This window comes from Xiphophorus maculatus, chromosome 3, assembly GCF_002775205.1.
Source record: "Xiphophorus maculatus strain JP 163 A chromosome 3, X_maculatus-5.0-male, whole genome shotgun sequence".
Classification (NCBI taxonomy): domain Eukaryota; kingdom Metazoa; phylum Chordata; class Actinopteri; order Cyprinodontiformes; family Poeciliidae; genus Xiphophorus; species Xiphophorus maculatus.
Genome location: NC_036445.1, coordinates 20,314,757 through 20,333,146, shown reverse-complemented (window position 1 = coordinate 20,333,146; position 18,390 = coordinate 20,314,757). Strand labels below are relative to the sequence as shown.

The following is an 18,390-nucleotide window of genomic DNA, read 5'->3' as shown; positions in this document are numbered from 1 at the left end:
TGTGTTGAACGTAGAATTTGGATACTGAACACAGTCTCAGATTACTGGAAAATAACTTAACCTGAGGCCCAACTAATCCTTTCATTTCAGTTTGGATTTTTCCTGAAGTTTGAGGCTGATTGCCTTTCAGTATGGGCAATATGTGGAAACTGTCCTCGTTCCGTTTTAGAAGGGAAACAAACTAGACGAAAAAACTATATAATGATAAAAAACAGATTCTGAGACAGGAGAACATGTGTTGGTCAGAGTCTCATTTGTTCTGCTAGTTTCTTTCTTAATATTCTGTGCCAATGCTCCTGCAGCCAAATTCACCAGGTTTTTGACTATGCAATATTCAGTATTCAGCACATAAGCCAGCAAAGGCACGAGCATCTGTGAACAAGTCAGAAAGTGACTCAGAGAACTTCTCAATGAGAATAGTTTTGGTTTCAGACAGGTTACTTTATCCTTATCAGCCCATAGATGGAACTCAGAGAGAGAACTATAAATTCCTGGTGTTGCTCGGTTTTGTAACAAACATATTTATTTGAAATTGAATTAAAAACATGAGCACTAGAAACATTAAAATGCTAAATAATCCCACTTCGCAGGAAACAAACAGTTGACTATTAAGAAGACATTCCAGTTCCAATGTCTTACACCAAAACAACTGGAGATTTTATCAAGTGTTGGGGGAAAAAAGAGAAACAAAGTAAAAACTCTCTGTAAAAGGTTAGGAAAAACTGGATAACTAATAAAAAAAAAAACCTTGTGTGCAAGACATCAACATCGTCTGAAATCTTTAGGTCCCCCTCAGACCAGGCTGAAATGTCACCATAACATAAAAAATCAACCAAAATATGAATGGCCTCTGTAGGATCTAGGAGAGGTTTTCTGGAGTACATAACACTCCTCATCACACACCATCTATCCTGGAGTCTGTTGACTAGTGAGGATGCGTAAAGCCACCGTGATGGTTGATGTGTTGCTGGCCTGCCTCCCTGTCTGGTTATCAGAGTTTGAAGAAAAAAGACCCATGTAGGATCTCAAGCCTAACTGTGCTACACTGAGTTTTATGTAATGGTCTGTCAGGTCTAAATACCTAAATAAACAAAACACAGGAAGACAAGAGAGTTAGATTCTTTGTTTCTCGCGAGGAGAGCAGACAGAGATGTGCTTCCAGTTACAAGTCTCCAACCGCTCTGGAAAACACATCTCCCGCTCCTCTCTTTTATTGATTTCAGGAAACCCTGTCACACGGGGCGCTGCAACCCTATGGGGTGGGGTCAAAGCATTCATCATATGGTCGCAGCGCTAAATAACATTCACTAGTCTAGACACACGTTATCTATACTCTAAATCTTTCTTGCTCCAGGCCCGGTGTGGAACAAGACACATTGCATAGCTTCAAAGCAACGGCTTTGTATCACAAAGCAGCACAGAGCAGAGTTTATTGTCAGGCCTGTAAAACTCTGCTGGGAGCAATTAACACCTCCGTCTTGTAGGAAGTCCTGCAGGACAACAGCTGCTGAGAGTAGCTGTCACCCCTATTTCCCAGGGAAGTCTCAGGATAGAATCAAAGTTATTTAACACACAGAAACATTATCTAAAATGTAACTACAAGGCTACATGATACAACAAATATTTGATAATTACTAATAATACAATTTATCCAACATGGTCTCAGCAGCAGAATTGCTTTGGGTACCATCTCAGCAGTCCTCTGCAACCAAGAGGTCATCACTGTGCAACTGCAACTTGCCAGTATTAAAAGTATTCATGTTAGTATACCAATCATGATGCAATTTTAGCTGCTCAACAGCAGGTATGCTGAATAACTCATCTCATGCTGCACATGTTTGTTTTATATGTTTAACTATGGACAACTATTTAAATAAAGTTAGCAGTGGACATGAATTTGAAATCAAAAGGAGCTAATAATTTATTTCCACTGCGACACACAATATCTATGACACATTAACTGTGAAAAGAAAAATGGCAGTGAACTTGGGCAGAGTTGAAAATATTGAAAACAGTTGGAAAAGCTGGTAAAGATCAGGTAATCAGATACTATCTGCACTTCAACCATTTAAGCTTTGAACATGCATTTGATATCAGTAAAGAAAGTAGAAACCAATAAAACTGCAAGTGGATGGTCTCTAAGAGATATTACCACAGTATTGCTTTTGTGGTTACAGTGAAAAAGATTTTCTTTAACCAGAATGAAATGTACACTTTCACAGTCCTTAGCTTATTGAAATGGGTTTGTACCGGGACTCCCATGGAGAAGAGCAAACACATCCAAACTGCATGAAGGCTGGTTGGTGAATTTATCAGAGCCAGTCAGACTGCCAAAGAGAAGTCCTGGCTTTGTTGTGAGTTATGAAGAGGAGAAGGAAAACTTTATGAGTAGTGGGTTCATAAAGTTTCCAACATAGTTATAAAGCAGTTGCAGCCTGACTTATTAATAAAGAAACCTTCAGCTTCAGAACCTTGGTGTGATCAGCTCACAATGATCACAATGTGAGATGATCAGAAATTTTACAATCTGTGTGCTGGTGGTTTCTTACTGCGTCCTGCACAGAAAACCACTTCACCTGCATTGTCATACTGCTGATCAGCTCAGCTGATTGAAACTGAAATATGTTTACTTTTCAACAGTAAGGTGGGAACAGATGAAAACACATAACACATTTATATGTATTCCCTCTTCACTAATCAACATCAAGATGTTTGGAAAATAAGAGAATTTCTGTTTTTTGGAATTGGCTCAATAGTAGTTTGGTCTTGAACTCTGTATATTTGGCCAACTTGTCCAACACTGGCCAATACTAATTCACCTTTGGGATCTAATTGAACCAAAACAAAACAAAACAAAACAAAGCAAAAAAAAACCAAAGATGGATGAAAAAGGCAATTGACGTTCAAAGAAAATAACGCCAATAGGACCTTATTAACACTTTCAAAACTGAAGACGTCTTGGAAGGAAAACTTGAATCATTAACTTCAGACTGTTATCCATTCATGTTAAGCCTTATATGCGAAAAACTGCAAATTAAAAATAAAATAGCCTGTGTTGTAACAGAAGTTATTTGCATATTTCAGATGATGATGAAAACTGAAAACAATCTACCAGGCAGATATATTATAAGTACAAAAAAGATTGGAAGGTTCAGGGTTGGAAGGAACAGAACCAAGATTTGTAGTTTTCATCTTGACCTATTTCACTGAAATACAGATAAATAAATTAGCCAAGACACTATTACTGTCGGTTAATCTGATCTACCCGACTACTGCAGCTCACTTTACAGAGGACAGAGTTTTTCCTTTTCACTCCGAGCTCGGCTCTTTGCATTGTATAAATTATCCTTGTATAAATGTCATGAATGTTTTGCACATTTCCAAAGGAGCAAAGCTGCACTGAGACAATATTACAGTAAATCAATAAGAGCTTTTGCTCACTGCTCTGTGTAGTATACATTACGTAGTGGTTAATGAAAATGTTTTTTTTTCACTGTGACCACAAAAGGAAAACTGAATATTTGTATTTAGAGACCACCCGATTACAGTTTTATTGGTTTTCATCTACTTTCTTTATTGTTCTCAAATACGTGTTGAAAGCATAAATGGCTGGAGCTCTGATAATATCTGATTACCTGATTTCTACCAGCTTTTCCTGCTGTTTTTAATATTTTCAGCTCAGCCCGAGTGCACTGCTGGACACCTAAAAGCCAATTCTTTAACCATTAAAGAATCAGAGCTGTGTGTTGCACTGAAATGAAATTATTAGCGCACATTTACATGCACTGTTGACTTTATTTAAATTGGTATCATATGTTATAAATAGGAAATACACACCAGATTTTGCAATTTGAAAACTAAAATGTGGAAGATTAGTTATTCAACAAACAAGGTGCCCCCTGTTGATCATCGCAGCTAAAATTGCACCTGACTGGTAAATAAGCATGAATACATGTAACACTGAAATTGATAAACAATATTTTTATAAGCCTCAAACAATGACAGTTGGCAATGGAAAAATGTGATCAGATTAGATTTGGCTTTATGCTGAAAAAAAAGAAGAAAAAACAGAAAAAAAACCAGATTCTTTCAGGGCAAACACTCCGAAGGCAACAAGCAGAATGAGCATGAGCCACATGTGTGAGCCCAAATAAATAAACTATTAATTCAATAAATGATTTTCCTGATGTCATTGTTTATGCTCACTGCTTTCTGAAGTAACTTGTGAAACGATTAAAACATTTTGTTAATGCCTGTCCCGCGGCTTTGCTGTAGCAACATGCTATGCAAAGCAAACAGGGGGACGCTACATGCATTGGACAAAGAGCAGCAGCATTTCCCTGTTCCATGTTACAAGGCAGAAAACATCCAAATAAAACAATGGATGATAAAAACGGTTCTGAACAGGAACTTCTTTCACTTTAGCATCACGTATCTGTTGATTCTGCTTAGTTTATGAACCAGAAGGAACATTTTCTGCTTGACAAACATTGAAATATGTCAAGACCACATTAAGAAAAAGCCAAGAAAAGAAAAGACATCTGGGATAAGCTACCATTAGCACAAAAATTCACCAGCAGTCAATGTAGCTGTGGGTCAAATCATATATACCATAAAAAGCAAATATATAAGTTTTGGGTAACACTGTCATTGTTCAACACATAACAAGCCTACAGTACTTAAAGTAATAAAATGCATAGATGCAAGATTTGATTAGGAGATGTATGTTCATGGCTTCAGGCGTTTTTCAAGCAGATAAAGTTTTAAAAATAACTCAGGTCTCTTTGGAAAAAAATATTGTCACTAGGTTTATGATAGGATGAGAAATGAGCTTGTAACAGCTAACATGATCATGATCTGACATACATTTGTTATAAAAGGATTACTGATTAAACTTTAGCTTTAATAACATTAAGCTACATAATATTTAAAGTTTAATCAGTAATACTTTTATAACAAATTTATGTCAGATCATGATTTCTTGGTTAATGTCAAGTTGTCATAACAAAGACATTTTGAATAATGTCAACTTTGTATTAAAATATCATGATTTACCGAATGACACTTTATGACAACAGCCAGCCATAAATATTCATGAAGACTCACTCATGTTCATGAAAGATGTTATATCATGTTTATGACGATGTCATGACAGTCTTATTCACAACCCGTCAAATAAAGTGTTACTCTGAACTTTTATGGTGCGTTTTGAGTTGTCACGAGAACTAAATGCAGCCTAGTTTTATTCCAAAGCCATATTTAACTTTTCATACTCTGTAGTAAACTTGGGGTGAAGTGCCTTGCTCAGACACGCAGCATGTGGGCGGGGAGGAAACAGGAATCAAACCCACAACTTTCCAACTGCAAGACACCTAATCTTATTCAGCCACAGCTGATCCAACTCTGTGTAAAGAACTCAGGAGGAGTTCTTCTGTCCGACCTTCTGGTGGTAGAAACTCAAAGAACTCATTAGCCCCAGTTTAGCACTGGTAAGAAATAATTACCTGAATTAGCCAAAAAATAAACAAAAATAGGTCCTGTTCTTAGAATCACTTTCAAGGATCTGAAATCCCGAGTTTGGTGATTCTGCATTTGTGTGGACAAAGTGTTTGCATGATGTTTTAAGTAATTAAACAATTGCAATATGAGTGTAGCAGTTGCATTCAACATGTCCTGCATGCCGCATATTTAAGATATGCAAATATTGTAAGAGCTGTAACGCTCATGCTGTGAAATTTGTTAACATTTTCAAAGTGAAAGAAGCATATAAATTAATTAAGATTAAGATTCACTCATGAAAAATTAATGAAATTCACTCATGAATTTTTCACTCATTAAATAATCATGAGTGCATGAGTGAACTTTGTAACAAAGTTCTTGTTCCAAAGTTACAAGAACTTTGGAAGTAAAGTTACAAGAACTTTGGAACACAATGCTGAATCAGGTGAAACATCGACTATAAAACCAAATAAAAAGTGAACTACCTTTTTGGTTACTATAAGTCATGTGCTCTAAAACTGATCTGGCACAGTGAGAAGAACCAACAGACAACATGCAGGTCCTGAAAGAAACACAGGTGGGAAAACTGTGCATGAATAGATCTAACAAGCACAGCTGAAAGGATGAGCACCGGCACTACTGTCAGCCAACAGACAGCAGATGGATTACATGCCAATTCCTCCACCTCTCCGGGATCCGGGCCAGGACAGAACTGCTCTGTTATCATATTACAAATTTGGACAAAACCTTCTTTGCAGCCTGCTGATTCCCTACCCTTTGGCTGAGCTTCTGTTTTGCTATTTACGGCTCAGCCGGGCATTGTAAGGCCAGATTACTCTGCCAGTGTTAACTGCAGCTGGTATCTCTAAGCCTTTATGAATGAGATCTCATTTGGTGTGTATGCTGTTTTCAAAAACCTGGGTGGGATGCTGTTCTCTGCAACTCAGGGAAGATGTGCAGTTTTATGATGAGGCATAAAACCAAATAGGGAAATGCAGCTGTGCATTCAATATAAAAAGACAGCTGGAAAACACACAAATACAGTAACGTGGGAATATTTCAAGGCTGAGCGATGTAGTTACATCGGCTGTTTATCAGAAGGTACACAGGCTACATTTGGTCTAATAGATGTCAGAATTAGCAGGAAGATGAGATGAGTTCAAACCAATAGTTTGGTCCATTCTGACACTGGTGAGCCCAGCAGTCTCAGAAACCCTGGAAAATTGCAGAACACAATTTTGGTTGGTGATTACAGCATTCTCTCCATGAAGTCTTACAAGCCCCAGCCAAGAGAAAAATCCTCTCCAGCAGGTTGACATCTCATTATCCATGTCTACCGCAGACTTGTTCAGGCTACACACAGAGGGTCCACCACAAGGTGCAAGCACAAGTAAGTTTCAAGACCATAAAAAGATGATGGGCATTTTCCAAGAAAGCTTCCAGACAAATCCAGACAACTTCTGAAACAGTAAACTTAGATCAATGTGAACAACAAGGAGATATGAAGAAACCTCAGGGAACAGCTCATGATCTGAAGCAGAAAGTTTAAAAAGCATACAGAGGCTCTAAATACACCTGGATGTAAAGTGTTTATTACAGATGCGACAGAAGTCAGAAACATCTTAACATAAGTATTTAGGGAAGCTGCTAAACAGGTTATTATTTTTTTTTATTCTATATGTCTGGCCAAAGTTTAGCCTGGACAAAAATGTTGAATTTCATAAACATAAAAATAAATTTATCCTTATCCTTTGTCACTGTGCCTTATGATAAGACAGGCAAAAGTCAAGAAGTAAAACTTATGGATCATATATATATATATATAAACAACAAAAAACATACAAAACCAAACACCAGAACCCACAGAGGATTAGAAGGAATATTGGTCGTTTATCTTACCCTTGCTCCTGGAGGACCATCTCTGCCTGGAGAGCCAGGGCTTCCAGGAACGCCCTGAAGGAAATACAAATATTCATGTTTAAATCACCAAACACCATCACCACTTTGGTAGTATTACACTGTAAAGTGCATAAAAAGATTAAACTGATATTTCAAACTTTTTTCCAATAGTAACAACATCTACTGTTACTTAGCTGGGATCTTGTTATGCATATTTCTACCATTAAAATATTCTTAATATTATTTCAGATTCGTGCCTCAAAGATCTTGACTTCAGATCTCAGACATCTGAAGGATCAAATCCAGTTAAACACTGAATATTTTCTTCTAAAGTTTTCATTACAATAATACTTCTACACAAAGGTTAGGAAAGGTTAAAACGGTTAACTTTTTGTCTTAACGATCTTTTAGCAACAGTACATAAAATTGATTTATAGACTGAATGACCTCAGTCTTGGGACACAGACAGGCTTTCATACTCGCTGGTGACCCTGCTGCTCCATTTCTTGCCCCTTTTCCCCTTCAGCCTCCTCACCTCCCTGCAGGTCAAAGCACGCAACCAGTTCCAAAGACCAGTCATAGATTAAGTGTTAAGTTGATTTATCTCTACACTTTAGTATTAGTGGAAGGCTCATAAAACAGGACAGCTAACACTGTTAAAGATTCTACAAATTACAGACTGGGGTTGCAGAGGACAGGCCCTGGTGATTAACGACGTGCCGTTGTTCAGATCTTGGCTGAAGGACAGTCTCCCACATCATCTGCAGAGGTAGAGCTTCTGCTTTGTATTTTTATGCACATGTCTAAAAACAAACATGGCTACCAGGGAAATAAGTTTTCACATCTGCGGAGAAGTTGAATGGTAAACTAAACCAGCCAAATTTTGATAACTTTTGCCATATTATTGTTTTGAAATAAGTACATTATCTAATGCAATTATTTAAGCAAAGATTTTATAGGCAATGAATTTACTCATCATTCCTTCATAAGTGCTTTCTAACCACTGAATCTGCAGTGCAGCTGATTCTGATACATCAGTATTAGGATCTCGCTACTACAGGTCGACACACAACTAGATCTGCAAGCGCACACTCCGGCTCACACCGCTCAGACTTTCTGAGATTAAGTGTTGAGCAATATGGGAACATAAGAGTGTGAAAGCACATACATCTCCCCCATATCTACAAGGAAACAATCAAAAGAGCACACGCATCCCTCTTTCGCACAAAGCAAAACATATTAACTGATAAATTACACAAGTGCACAGGCAGACTAATAAAAAGAACAAAGAATGAAAAATGAGAAAGACCAACACACACCCAAACCCACCCCTCTCTTTGCCATGCACTGGAGCAGCATTTTTCACACTCAAATTGAAACCAAGGTGGAGTAGATGCTCAAGACAAGGTTACACTAAATTTACTGCAGCAGGGAAAGAAAAGAAAACAGGAAGTATAAAAAAAGACAGAGATAATTGATGCTTCATGGTGGTGATATTCTCTTTGGTTCCTCATATATTATAAATAAAAGCAGTAGAAGCTGCTGTATTACACACACTGCTTCACACACAATCATTCATATACCTTTCTCTCAAAACACATTATTACTCAGTAACACAAAGCAGCACAGGACAGAACTGGAGGGTTTTATTAATAGCACTATGCAGTCAGGAAGAGCTGTAGTGCTCCATCAAAATGTGTTGTGGCTCTCTCACAGGAAACAAGTTGTTCTTTCCTCATGAGGGGAGCTTTTATTGTACTTTATATTTAAAAAAAAATGTAAAAAAGACTTGTGGAAACATATGGTGCAGGTGAATCGCTGTAAAATATTGTCTTTATTAAAGTCTAATGATATGCATAGAGTGGGATATAAAAAAAAAGAGTAAACACCATCCAAAAAATCCCAAAGGTATCTGTATACAGTCATCAGGGACATCATTATCTGCAACAGCATGACGAGTCATTTTGGCTGACAACTGTTTATGTGCCCATCAGCATCATAAAAAACACCTGTTCAATCGAGTTGATGCATCTGTTGTCATGACAGAAATCTTTAGACTCAGAAGAGTTTATGAAATGTCTGACAAAGTGAAAATGTTTCAAGGCTGACCAACAAGGAAAAAAGCACGGAAAGAAATATTTGTCCCACCAACAGTGACTTCTGAAGGTGCATCAGTTTGACATTATCACCGACTGGCAGATGGGAGCAACAACTGTAACCAGTCCTGCTCAGTAGCATGGAAAAAAAAAAAAAAAGTTTTAACACGGCTTAGTTTTGCTCTTTGCCTGTTGCGTTGCTCAGTACAGATCCTGTTGCCCAATCAGGAGTTTATTGTTGCTTTACTAAACCTGAAACAAGCTGATTCACTAAATGATCAAATTTCTTCCAGCAGCTCTTGTGATTTATGACAATCATCCAGTTTGAAGGAAGAAAGGTTACATTTGTAGTTTATAGAGATGTAAATCAGGAACATGTACAATATTACAGATTCTCTGTAAAAATCTGAATAATGGAGTCATCAAACCACTGATCCATAAACAAGGTCCATGTTTATTTGTTATTCGCTAAAGCAGGAGGACGAATCAGCAATAGGTAGAAATACATAGAGGAAACCTTAGTTTCCAAAGAGGCCAAAAACAATATTGTTTAACATTAATTGTATGAAATATTGAATAATGTATTAAAAACTTCTATTTGATATATTTCATAAAAAATATCTCCCTAATTTGACCTCAAACAAAATTTTTGTATTATAATTTAAAGTAAAGCAAAGTAGTTTGACAAAAATATCTCCCTTATATAGCCCACAAAAGACCCTCTGGAGGGGTAAAAAAAATGCATCTAAATATCTCATAATGTTTATACAGTCTAAGTTCTAGCACAAGATAACTTCTACAAGTGTTTTAGAAGTTATTATTAGTGTTTTTAATATGCATATTTTGTTCATTCATTTATCAAACCAACTAAAAACTCCCTAACAATTTGCAGGAAGAGAAACAATGAAATGCAAAACCCATCTTGGAACGCTGAGTTATTAAAACTTTCACTTCATCTCCGCTGGTGTCTCGAGCTCCTTAGGAGAAAACCATAAAATTAATTCATTACTACTTTCACTGGTTCACTGCCCAATAATGGGGATGTTGGTAACAATTAATCACATCTCAGTGATTCCATTAGATCGCTGTCCACGTGCAAGTGACAGCAACAAAACAGCACAGCTCTGCTAAAACACAAACAGATGATGCAATTTACATGTTCATGATCCTCTATGAGGGCAAATCTCTTTACTATCCTTATCTTCCTAAGCTCTTGTTTAAAATGTTACTTCTTCATCTGTCTAAGCAAAAGACACAACAAAAAAAGAGAGGTATTAGAGGTAATATTTTCCTTAAAAGAAAAGCAGACACTGCTCACTGCTGTAATTATGCCCATAAAGTGAAGAAATTTCAAAGCTTTTTTAAACTTGTAGTAGCTTGGGATATAATCAATACATGGAATAAAATATAAATGAGTCCTTGGGGATGTCAACATATTCCATGATTATATTTATTGTTTTTATGAAACATGGATGTTCTTACCATTGGTCCTCCTGTGCCAGCATCACCTCTCTCTCCTTTTTCTCCACGAATGCCCTGAAAAGGAAACTTTGTCACTGAATCGCCCAATGGCATTGTGGTTTTGAATGGAAGCTAAAACACAACAACAAATTAATGGATAAAATAAATTAATTGAATGAAACTACACCAGTTATTTTGATTAGTTTGATTCAGTAGCATCCAGGATTTGTGTGCGTTTATGTTTCCGTTTGACGATCCTGTCATCACAATCTCAAGGCCCAAAAATAAAAATTAAAAAAATATTTAAGCTAAAGATTTTTTATTATACTTTCATCATGAAAACACTATCAAATGCATAGGTCCTAAGCAATTAGGAACATTGCAATCTTTTATTGTAATGAATGCTGAAAATTAAGATGGTAATGTTGTGGAATTTCTGAAGTCTCAGTTCCAAGAGAGAAAAATAAATGTTTCTCATCAACCCCGACCAAAAGACCTAAAGTGGCTGCCATGTGTATTGAACAAGGAGACATATATTGCTATACATTTATTTTATTTATAATTAGCCTGGCGACTGAGTGTTGACACAATGATGTGTGTTACTTTCAAGGTCTGTAAAAATGCCTAAAAGGTAAAATAATCACATCTGTGTTCATATATAGATTTGTAGATGCTGCATATTGATCGTGTGTTTTAAGGCTTTAGAGTTTTGTTTTCAATATCTATATTATTGTTAAATTGCTAGAATACTATTTGAATCTTGTTATACCAACAACATGCCTGGGACTGCAGACAAATATTTGCATCGACGGCTAAATCTGCCACATTTACACGACGAACTGAAGTGTTTAATGTGCAACGTCCTTTCTAAGTAAAGCAAATGTGGCATTATACTTAGGAGTGAACAATTACTTAAACGCAGGCTTACTGGGGGTCCCTGAATGGAGAGTCCACTGGGTCCCTGAGGACCAGGTGGTCCTGGAGGTCCAGAAGGGCCGGTTTCCCCCATAGGTCCCCGTGGTCCCTATAAAAACCACCACAACAAAGGAACAAGGTTAAAATGATATAAATTTTGATGAGCCAGGGCATTTTTTATGAGGTCAATAAAAGACTGAAGGACAAACAATTGAACATTTGTCTCACATTCACAAACCAAAATTTATCTGTTAAGCTGGTTTCACCCTGTAAGACACAAGAGCTTCGATGCGCAAAGGACACCATAAAAAGTTTTAGCATGGTTGATTTTTGTGGTCTTGTGTTGGGATTTCCTGGAAATTAATGTTTTAAAGCTTCTTTAGTTGTATTTTGAGATTATATGCAACACTGCTCACCCACAGAGATCAGAGGCACAACCCCCCACACCCCACACACACACTTTTATCTCATACAGTTTGATAGTTTAGGCCTCTTTATTAAATATGTATGTAAAATCAAGACATTAACTTTACTAAAAGCTCCAAGATCTCTTTATCCCTCCAAATACAATTCATTTATTATTATGCATTATTTTAATAAAAAAAGTACTTTATTTTTCTGAGCTCTGTCTCTGATCTATAAAACGTCAAACAGGTGATTTAAGAGTGACATACAGCCTCTGATCAACATCGATTCTATGATTTCTACGTTTGACCGTCTCTGTGGTGGGATATAGGGCAGGACTTTAATTTGGACACTTCAGTCATATGTAATCTGGTTTTTAATGCTGTTGGAGTTTCACTTTATTACAGTTTAAAAAGTGCAGACAGTTTTCCTGCAATAGTAGCCAGAAAAGAGAAGTTAGTGCGAACCAAAACTGATTTATGGTGTTTGGAGAGTTTCAGTACAGTGGCAGTCATAGCCAAAACAATCTTTACGTGTGATTATTATTTTACCGTTCAATCATGCGCATCCTGGGTTTATGCGTTTCTTATGCATCAAAACACACCAAGTAAACACAGATCAGTTGTGCAAGAATGAAGGAGGAACAAAAACAAAGAGCGAAGGTGTGTGTTCAATCAATTGAGAATCAGATAAATTTACTATTAGGATCAAGTTGTGTAATATGTATTGCATGTCACATACACCATCTTTCTGTCTAAGTATTTGATAGTCTTCCCACTTACAATGAATGGAGAGGTCTGTAACATCCATTGTAGGTACATCTCAACTGTGAGACAGAATCTAAAAGAAGAAATCCAAAAAATCACATTGTATGATTTTTGAATCATTAACTTTTATTTTATTGCATGAAATAAGTATTTGATCACCGACCAACCAGGAAGAATTTTGTTTTTCACAGATCTGTTAGTTCATATTTAAGAAGCCATTCTATTCTCCACTCCTTACTGAACTAATTGCATCTGTTTAAACTAATTACCTGGAGAAAAAAAAAAACTCCTGTCAACACTATGGGCAAAACCAAAGCGTGTCTAAGGAACCCAAGAACAGAACTGTAGATCTACATTAGACTGGCATGTACTGTAGATCCCCAGCTGATTGTCATGGGAGCTGCAGGACAATCGGCAAACAGCTCAGAGAGGAAGCAAGCACGGTTGGCACAATTATGGAAGAAACTCAAGATACTACACCGGAGGATCTGGTCAATCACCTTAAGACAGACGGTCTCAAAAGTTGCCCTCACTAACACACTGCACTGTCATGGATTAAAATCCTGTAGCACTCCCCTGCTGAAATAAATGTCCAGGACCGTTTTAAGATCGCAAATAATCCTCTGGATGATCCAGATGAGACATTGCAGAATGTCCTGTGGTCAGAGGAAGGCAGTGCTGAACTTTTTGGTATAAAGTCCAGTCACTGTGTTTGGAGGAGGAAGAGCAATGAGTACATTCCTAACAAAAATCACCCCAATCATGAAGCATGGAGGTGTAAATATAATTTCTGTGAAGGGGACAGGAACTGAACCATATATGAAGCCATGTGTCATGACTTTGAGTAACCGTGTTATTCCCTCAGTAAAGGCATTGAAAATAAATCATGGCTCCGTCAGAAGCCTGCAGTCTTTAGATTTTATACTGATAATAATAACAAAAAATCTTTGGAGGAATTTCATACTTGTGTTCCCAGTGAACCTGAAAGAGCTGAAAAAAAAAAGTTCGGAGTGGGTCAAAATCCCTGCTACAGTGTGTGCCTGAGGAAACGCCTGACTTCTGCAACTGTAAAAAAGGTTTCAGTATTACGTTTTAATTTTCTTTTGTATCAAATACTTATTTTATGCCATAAAATTTTTATTAATAATAAAAAAAATCTACAATATAATTTTGTGGGTCTCTTAGTTCAGATTCTCTCTCTCACTGATGAAAATTACAAACCTCTCCAATCTCCAAGTGTTAAACCTGAAAAATTAGCAATGTATAAAATACTTGTCTTCTCCACTATAATGTTAAAATGTTTACTGGAGAATAAAAGGGGAGACATGTAAAAGTTTGTTTCTGCAAAATCAATTCAGTTTTATTCGAAGACAGAGGTTTCAAGATTTACTATTTCATTTAAAAATTTGAGAAAACGATCAAGTGACATTGGCTGTGTTGCAGTATATTTGAATTGCTAATTTGAATAAACTGGACTGAGTTCAATTGAATCCACGTTTTAGATATTTGTATTGTTGGACTTGTTAATCTTGTAAGGGTTCATAAAGTATTTCTGTTGTGAGCTGAAATGAAATGTGTGCCCAGCTGAGAAGAAATTTCAGATTTTTTCCAAGCTTGTCTCCCTTGTGTGGGATTCCATTTGATTTTGTTTTTGTGAAATAAAACACAGTGAGAATAGTTGATATGCATTTCAGACTGATACTACTACTGAAAAATAACGTCCCAGAAATGAAGTACCCATTACTAACCGTCACTCCTGGTTCCCCCCTGTTTCCTCTGGCTCCCCTTATTCCGGGTCCACCCTAAACCGATGATAAAAAAAAAAAAAAAGAGTAGCAAACAGCGTCATAATATAGAGTCATAAAACTTATAAATATTAACAGGATAAAACTTGAAAAATCTTAATTTGCCTTTTCATTGTTTTTTAAAGCAGACAGGCAATTGTAAAAGCAACCAACTTTCCACATAAAAATATATATATATATACATCTAAAAAAATCTTGTGTTATTTGGATCCAGTAGACCATCGTTTAAAGCAGACTGGCTGTTTTTTCTTTATTAAAAATACTAATTTAACTGGAATACTGCATGTTGAATAGGCATGTCATATTCAACATATTCTATACACATTCAACACAGAAAAATGATGAAATGAGCACTTTGGCTAAAAAGATCACTCATGGAATTAAACAGTAGGGAGGATGTAATTTACCTCATAAAGAAACAACTGGAATCCAGACTTTAAGAGAAGAAACAAGCCAAAATTGACAAAATTTGCCACAATAACACTCATTGCACAGAAAAATAATAGATTAAAATAGAAACAGCCAGCCCATGAGATGACAAAAGTTGTTGTTTGTGAGCATAAAGTTAAATAGGGTGGCAGAGCATTTGGGATAATGTTCATCTGAGTTACAAAACACCATTTGCCACCATTAGTAGAGATACTAATAAGAGCATTTTGAGGATTCAGTTTATTAGAGGTGGTATTCCAATTATAGGCGTCTTTTAATACTTTTATTCATCAGGGCATTAGTGAATCTTGCTTAAAAAGCTGTTTGGTGATATTCTCTCTGTTTTTGAATTTGTGATACATAGGAGTGTGTGCTTTGATTTTCTCGCACAGTAATCTTCCTTCATCCTTGATAATGCTTAGCTGCACAGCACACAGACAGTGGGGCTGTTTTTCCTTGCTTGGAAAAAGTCTAGCAAGAAGACAGTGTGTATGTGTGTGTGTGTGTGTGTGTGTGTGTGTGTGTGTGTGTATTGTGCAAATGGTGGAAACTATCATCATGGATTTTTTCATGTTTCAGGAATGTATGTATTTAATTTTATAATGAATTTGCATATATTTGGGATAAACAGGGTGTATAAAAATCCAAGCAGATACGCTTTTCTTTTCCAACAGTATGAGTCTCACATTTACATACTGCAAAGAAACTAAAATTAGCTTCCAGCAGGAGTAAAACAAATAATTACATTTGGATTTGTATGCGGGCCCCCAGTAATGAAAGAAAAACACAGCTCTATGATTTTCTGAGTAATTTGATGCCAAAGACAAATTTAAATCTTGGATGTAAGCCAGCATGGCACTTTCCAATTTCTATCAAAAGGAGATGACAGATTGGGCATGCCTTACTTTCCAAATACTGGATTGATCGTTGGTTAATGTTGAGTGTTGAACTGTGGCTGGGTTAAACACACAATATAGAGGCGATGAGTGGAATATGAGGCATAGAAAACTGAAGCGGTCAGCTGCTGAATAAATCAGAAAAGTCACCTCACATAGCGTTATTGGTTGAAAGGCAAACATCAGAACAAGCAAGGATTGTTACAGAAAATTACCTGAATCAGCCTGCATGGTGGAAATAAAAAAAAAACTATTCTAATTATTATATATTAAAAACAAAAAGGTATATGCTTAATCACCCAAAAATAATACCTTAGTTTTGGTTTGAAGTGTTTTTATTAGGATCCAAGGTTTGGCACAGGTGTTGATTGTATTTCAAACATGACTGAGAAATACCCAGCTTTGAACAACACACACTGTTATGCACCTGAAGGTGAATGAAAACATAAACCTAGCAAATATTTGGTTATTGAAATTGACTTTTGGTCCCACAAAAAGCTCAAAACAGAAAGAAGAGAAGGATGTGATGAGTAAGTTTGCCTCTGAAATCAGTAAGTCAATGTTCATTTGATTGAAATAAAAGTAGTCTAGTCATTTGTATGGATTTATTTTTACATAATGATATCAAGGTGAGTCATTACAACTCATATTTTTCTTTTTTCCCACCAATCTTGTAGATTTGTAGCTGCATTCATCATCACTGTGTGTTGGTGGCCCACTTTGAGCCAAACGTCCGCTGCCAATCAGATGGGCTCACATTTGACTCCAGATTATTTTGGCATAGGGAGAAGTTCGTACTAGACAATAGTTCTAAGGTTCTCTGGTTAAAAAATACCCTCCAAATTTCAGCCTTCTCCAAACCAACTGAAGATATTTGCTCTGATATGCTAAGTTGACATAAAACAAACACTGCTTCGCTCTAATCTGTTTAAGGAACACTACACGAGAGGTCTTGTTTTCATACAGACATAAGTGCCATTATTGATATGAAAATAGTGACATATCTTCATGCATTCCTGTGGACCGGACCATGGAAGATCAACCCAATCAAAAGAATAAACTGGTGTTCATACAGGGGGCCCAGATGGTCCTGGAGGTCCTTTGCTCTCCTGAGAACAGGTACAGGCATGGGGCAGGGGAGGACACTGCTCCTCCACTCTCTGAAAGCACACACACACACAAGAGCAAAAATTGAATGACCAAAGTCCATAACTACAGATACAGCTGCAACTGTTTCATAACAGGCCGAGACTACAAGCACAAATGTCAGCAAGTTGGAAATCTCGCAGTTAAGAGGAGGATCTGCAAATGGAAACTGTTGTTTAAGTAATGCTAGCTGTGTTAATGATGCTAAATGCAAGCACAAGTACTTAGATAAGTGATGCAGCGCCATAATGATTTTGCCGTAGTTCATCCTACAGCCTGTATTACAGCAAATGTCCTCACACAATAATCTCCTCTTTTTCACAGTGTAGGTTTTTAAGAGAAACCTAATTGGCTAAAATCAGGATCGACAGACCAAAGCAACACAATAAAATGGAGATTGGAAATCAACCATAAAACTTTCTTATATCTGATAAAATGTAATATTTAATGATATATAACACTCCACCCTCAGGGATCAAGACGTTATTGAAACAGCTGCTTTTTGAGGGATGAGTAAAGTTTTATTGAATTTTGGTCTGAATCAAAGTGCACAACTGTAAAGTTTTGGCAAATTATTCTTGACATTCAGAAAAATAAATCAACATTTGTGTGCATGCCAAAAGACGAGGCTGTTAATTGTCGATGTTCTTAGGTTAGTCACTGAATGAATCTAGAGAGTCAAAGTTTGATCATAATAGCAATCACCCCACATATTATTTGTGTCAGTTTCAGACAGCTAATAAATCTCTTGCACAAGAAAGACGGAAAGAAAAAAGAAACGTTTTAAAGCGTGGCTGATATCCTTCCGTTTCTTACCAAAGCTGGCAGCTCACAGCACTTATCTCTGCTGGCCCAGGACGTGCTGCAGATGATGTCAAACATCTGCAGCTGAAACTGTAAACACACACACCCAACCGTTTTTACTACTACCGCAAATAAAACATTTCAAAATAGAGCAATACTACAGGACAGACACAGAGTAAAATCTGGCTTGATAGGCAAGATATGATTATTTCATTCACTGTATATTATTTCATTGCAGTTATGCATATTTCATTGCATTAGATGCACT

General features: G+C 36.7%; 1 protein-coding gene across 4 annotated transcripts in view; it reads right to left on the bottom strand.

Moving 5' to 3' along the window:
- Nucleotides 1-18,390, bottom strand: part of LOC102216744 (collagen alpha-1(XIV) chain) — a 122,086-nt gene that overhangs the window by 13,524 nt on the left and 90,172 nt on the right. For 2 of the 4 annotated variants that reach the window (XM_023331258.1, XM_023331260.1), the window contains 7 exons: nt 18,135-18,212; nt 17,246-17,332; nt 15,255-15,281; nt 14,791-14,844; nt 11,884-11,979; nt 10,977-11,030; nt 7,399-7,452 (listed from right to left, as the gene is read on the bottom strand). In XM_023331258.1, coding sequence (XP_023187026.1) covers nt 7,399-7,452; nt 10,977-11,030; nt 11,884-11,979; nt 14,791-14,844; nt 15,255-15,281; nt 17,246-17,332; nt 18,135-18,212 — 450 coding nt within the window. Of the gene's footprint in view, nt 1-7,398; nt 7,453-10,976; nt 11,031-11,883; nt 11,980-13,057; nt 13,116-14,790; nt 14,845-15,254; nt 15,282-17,245; nt 17,333-18,134; nt 18,213-18,390 lie in introns of those variants that run through there. The other 2 variants (XM_023331259.1, XM_023331261.1) reach the window with 2 other exon arrangements.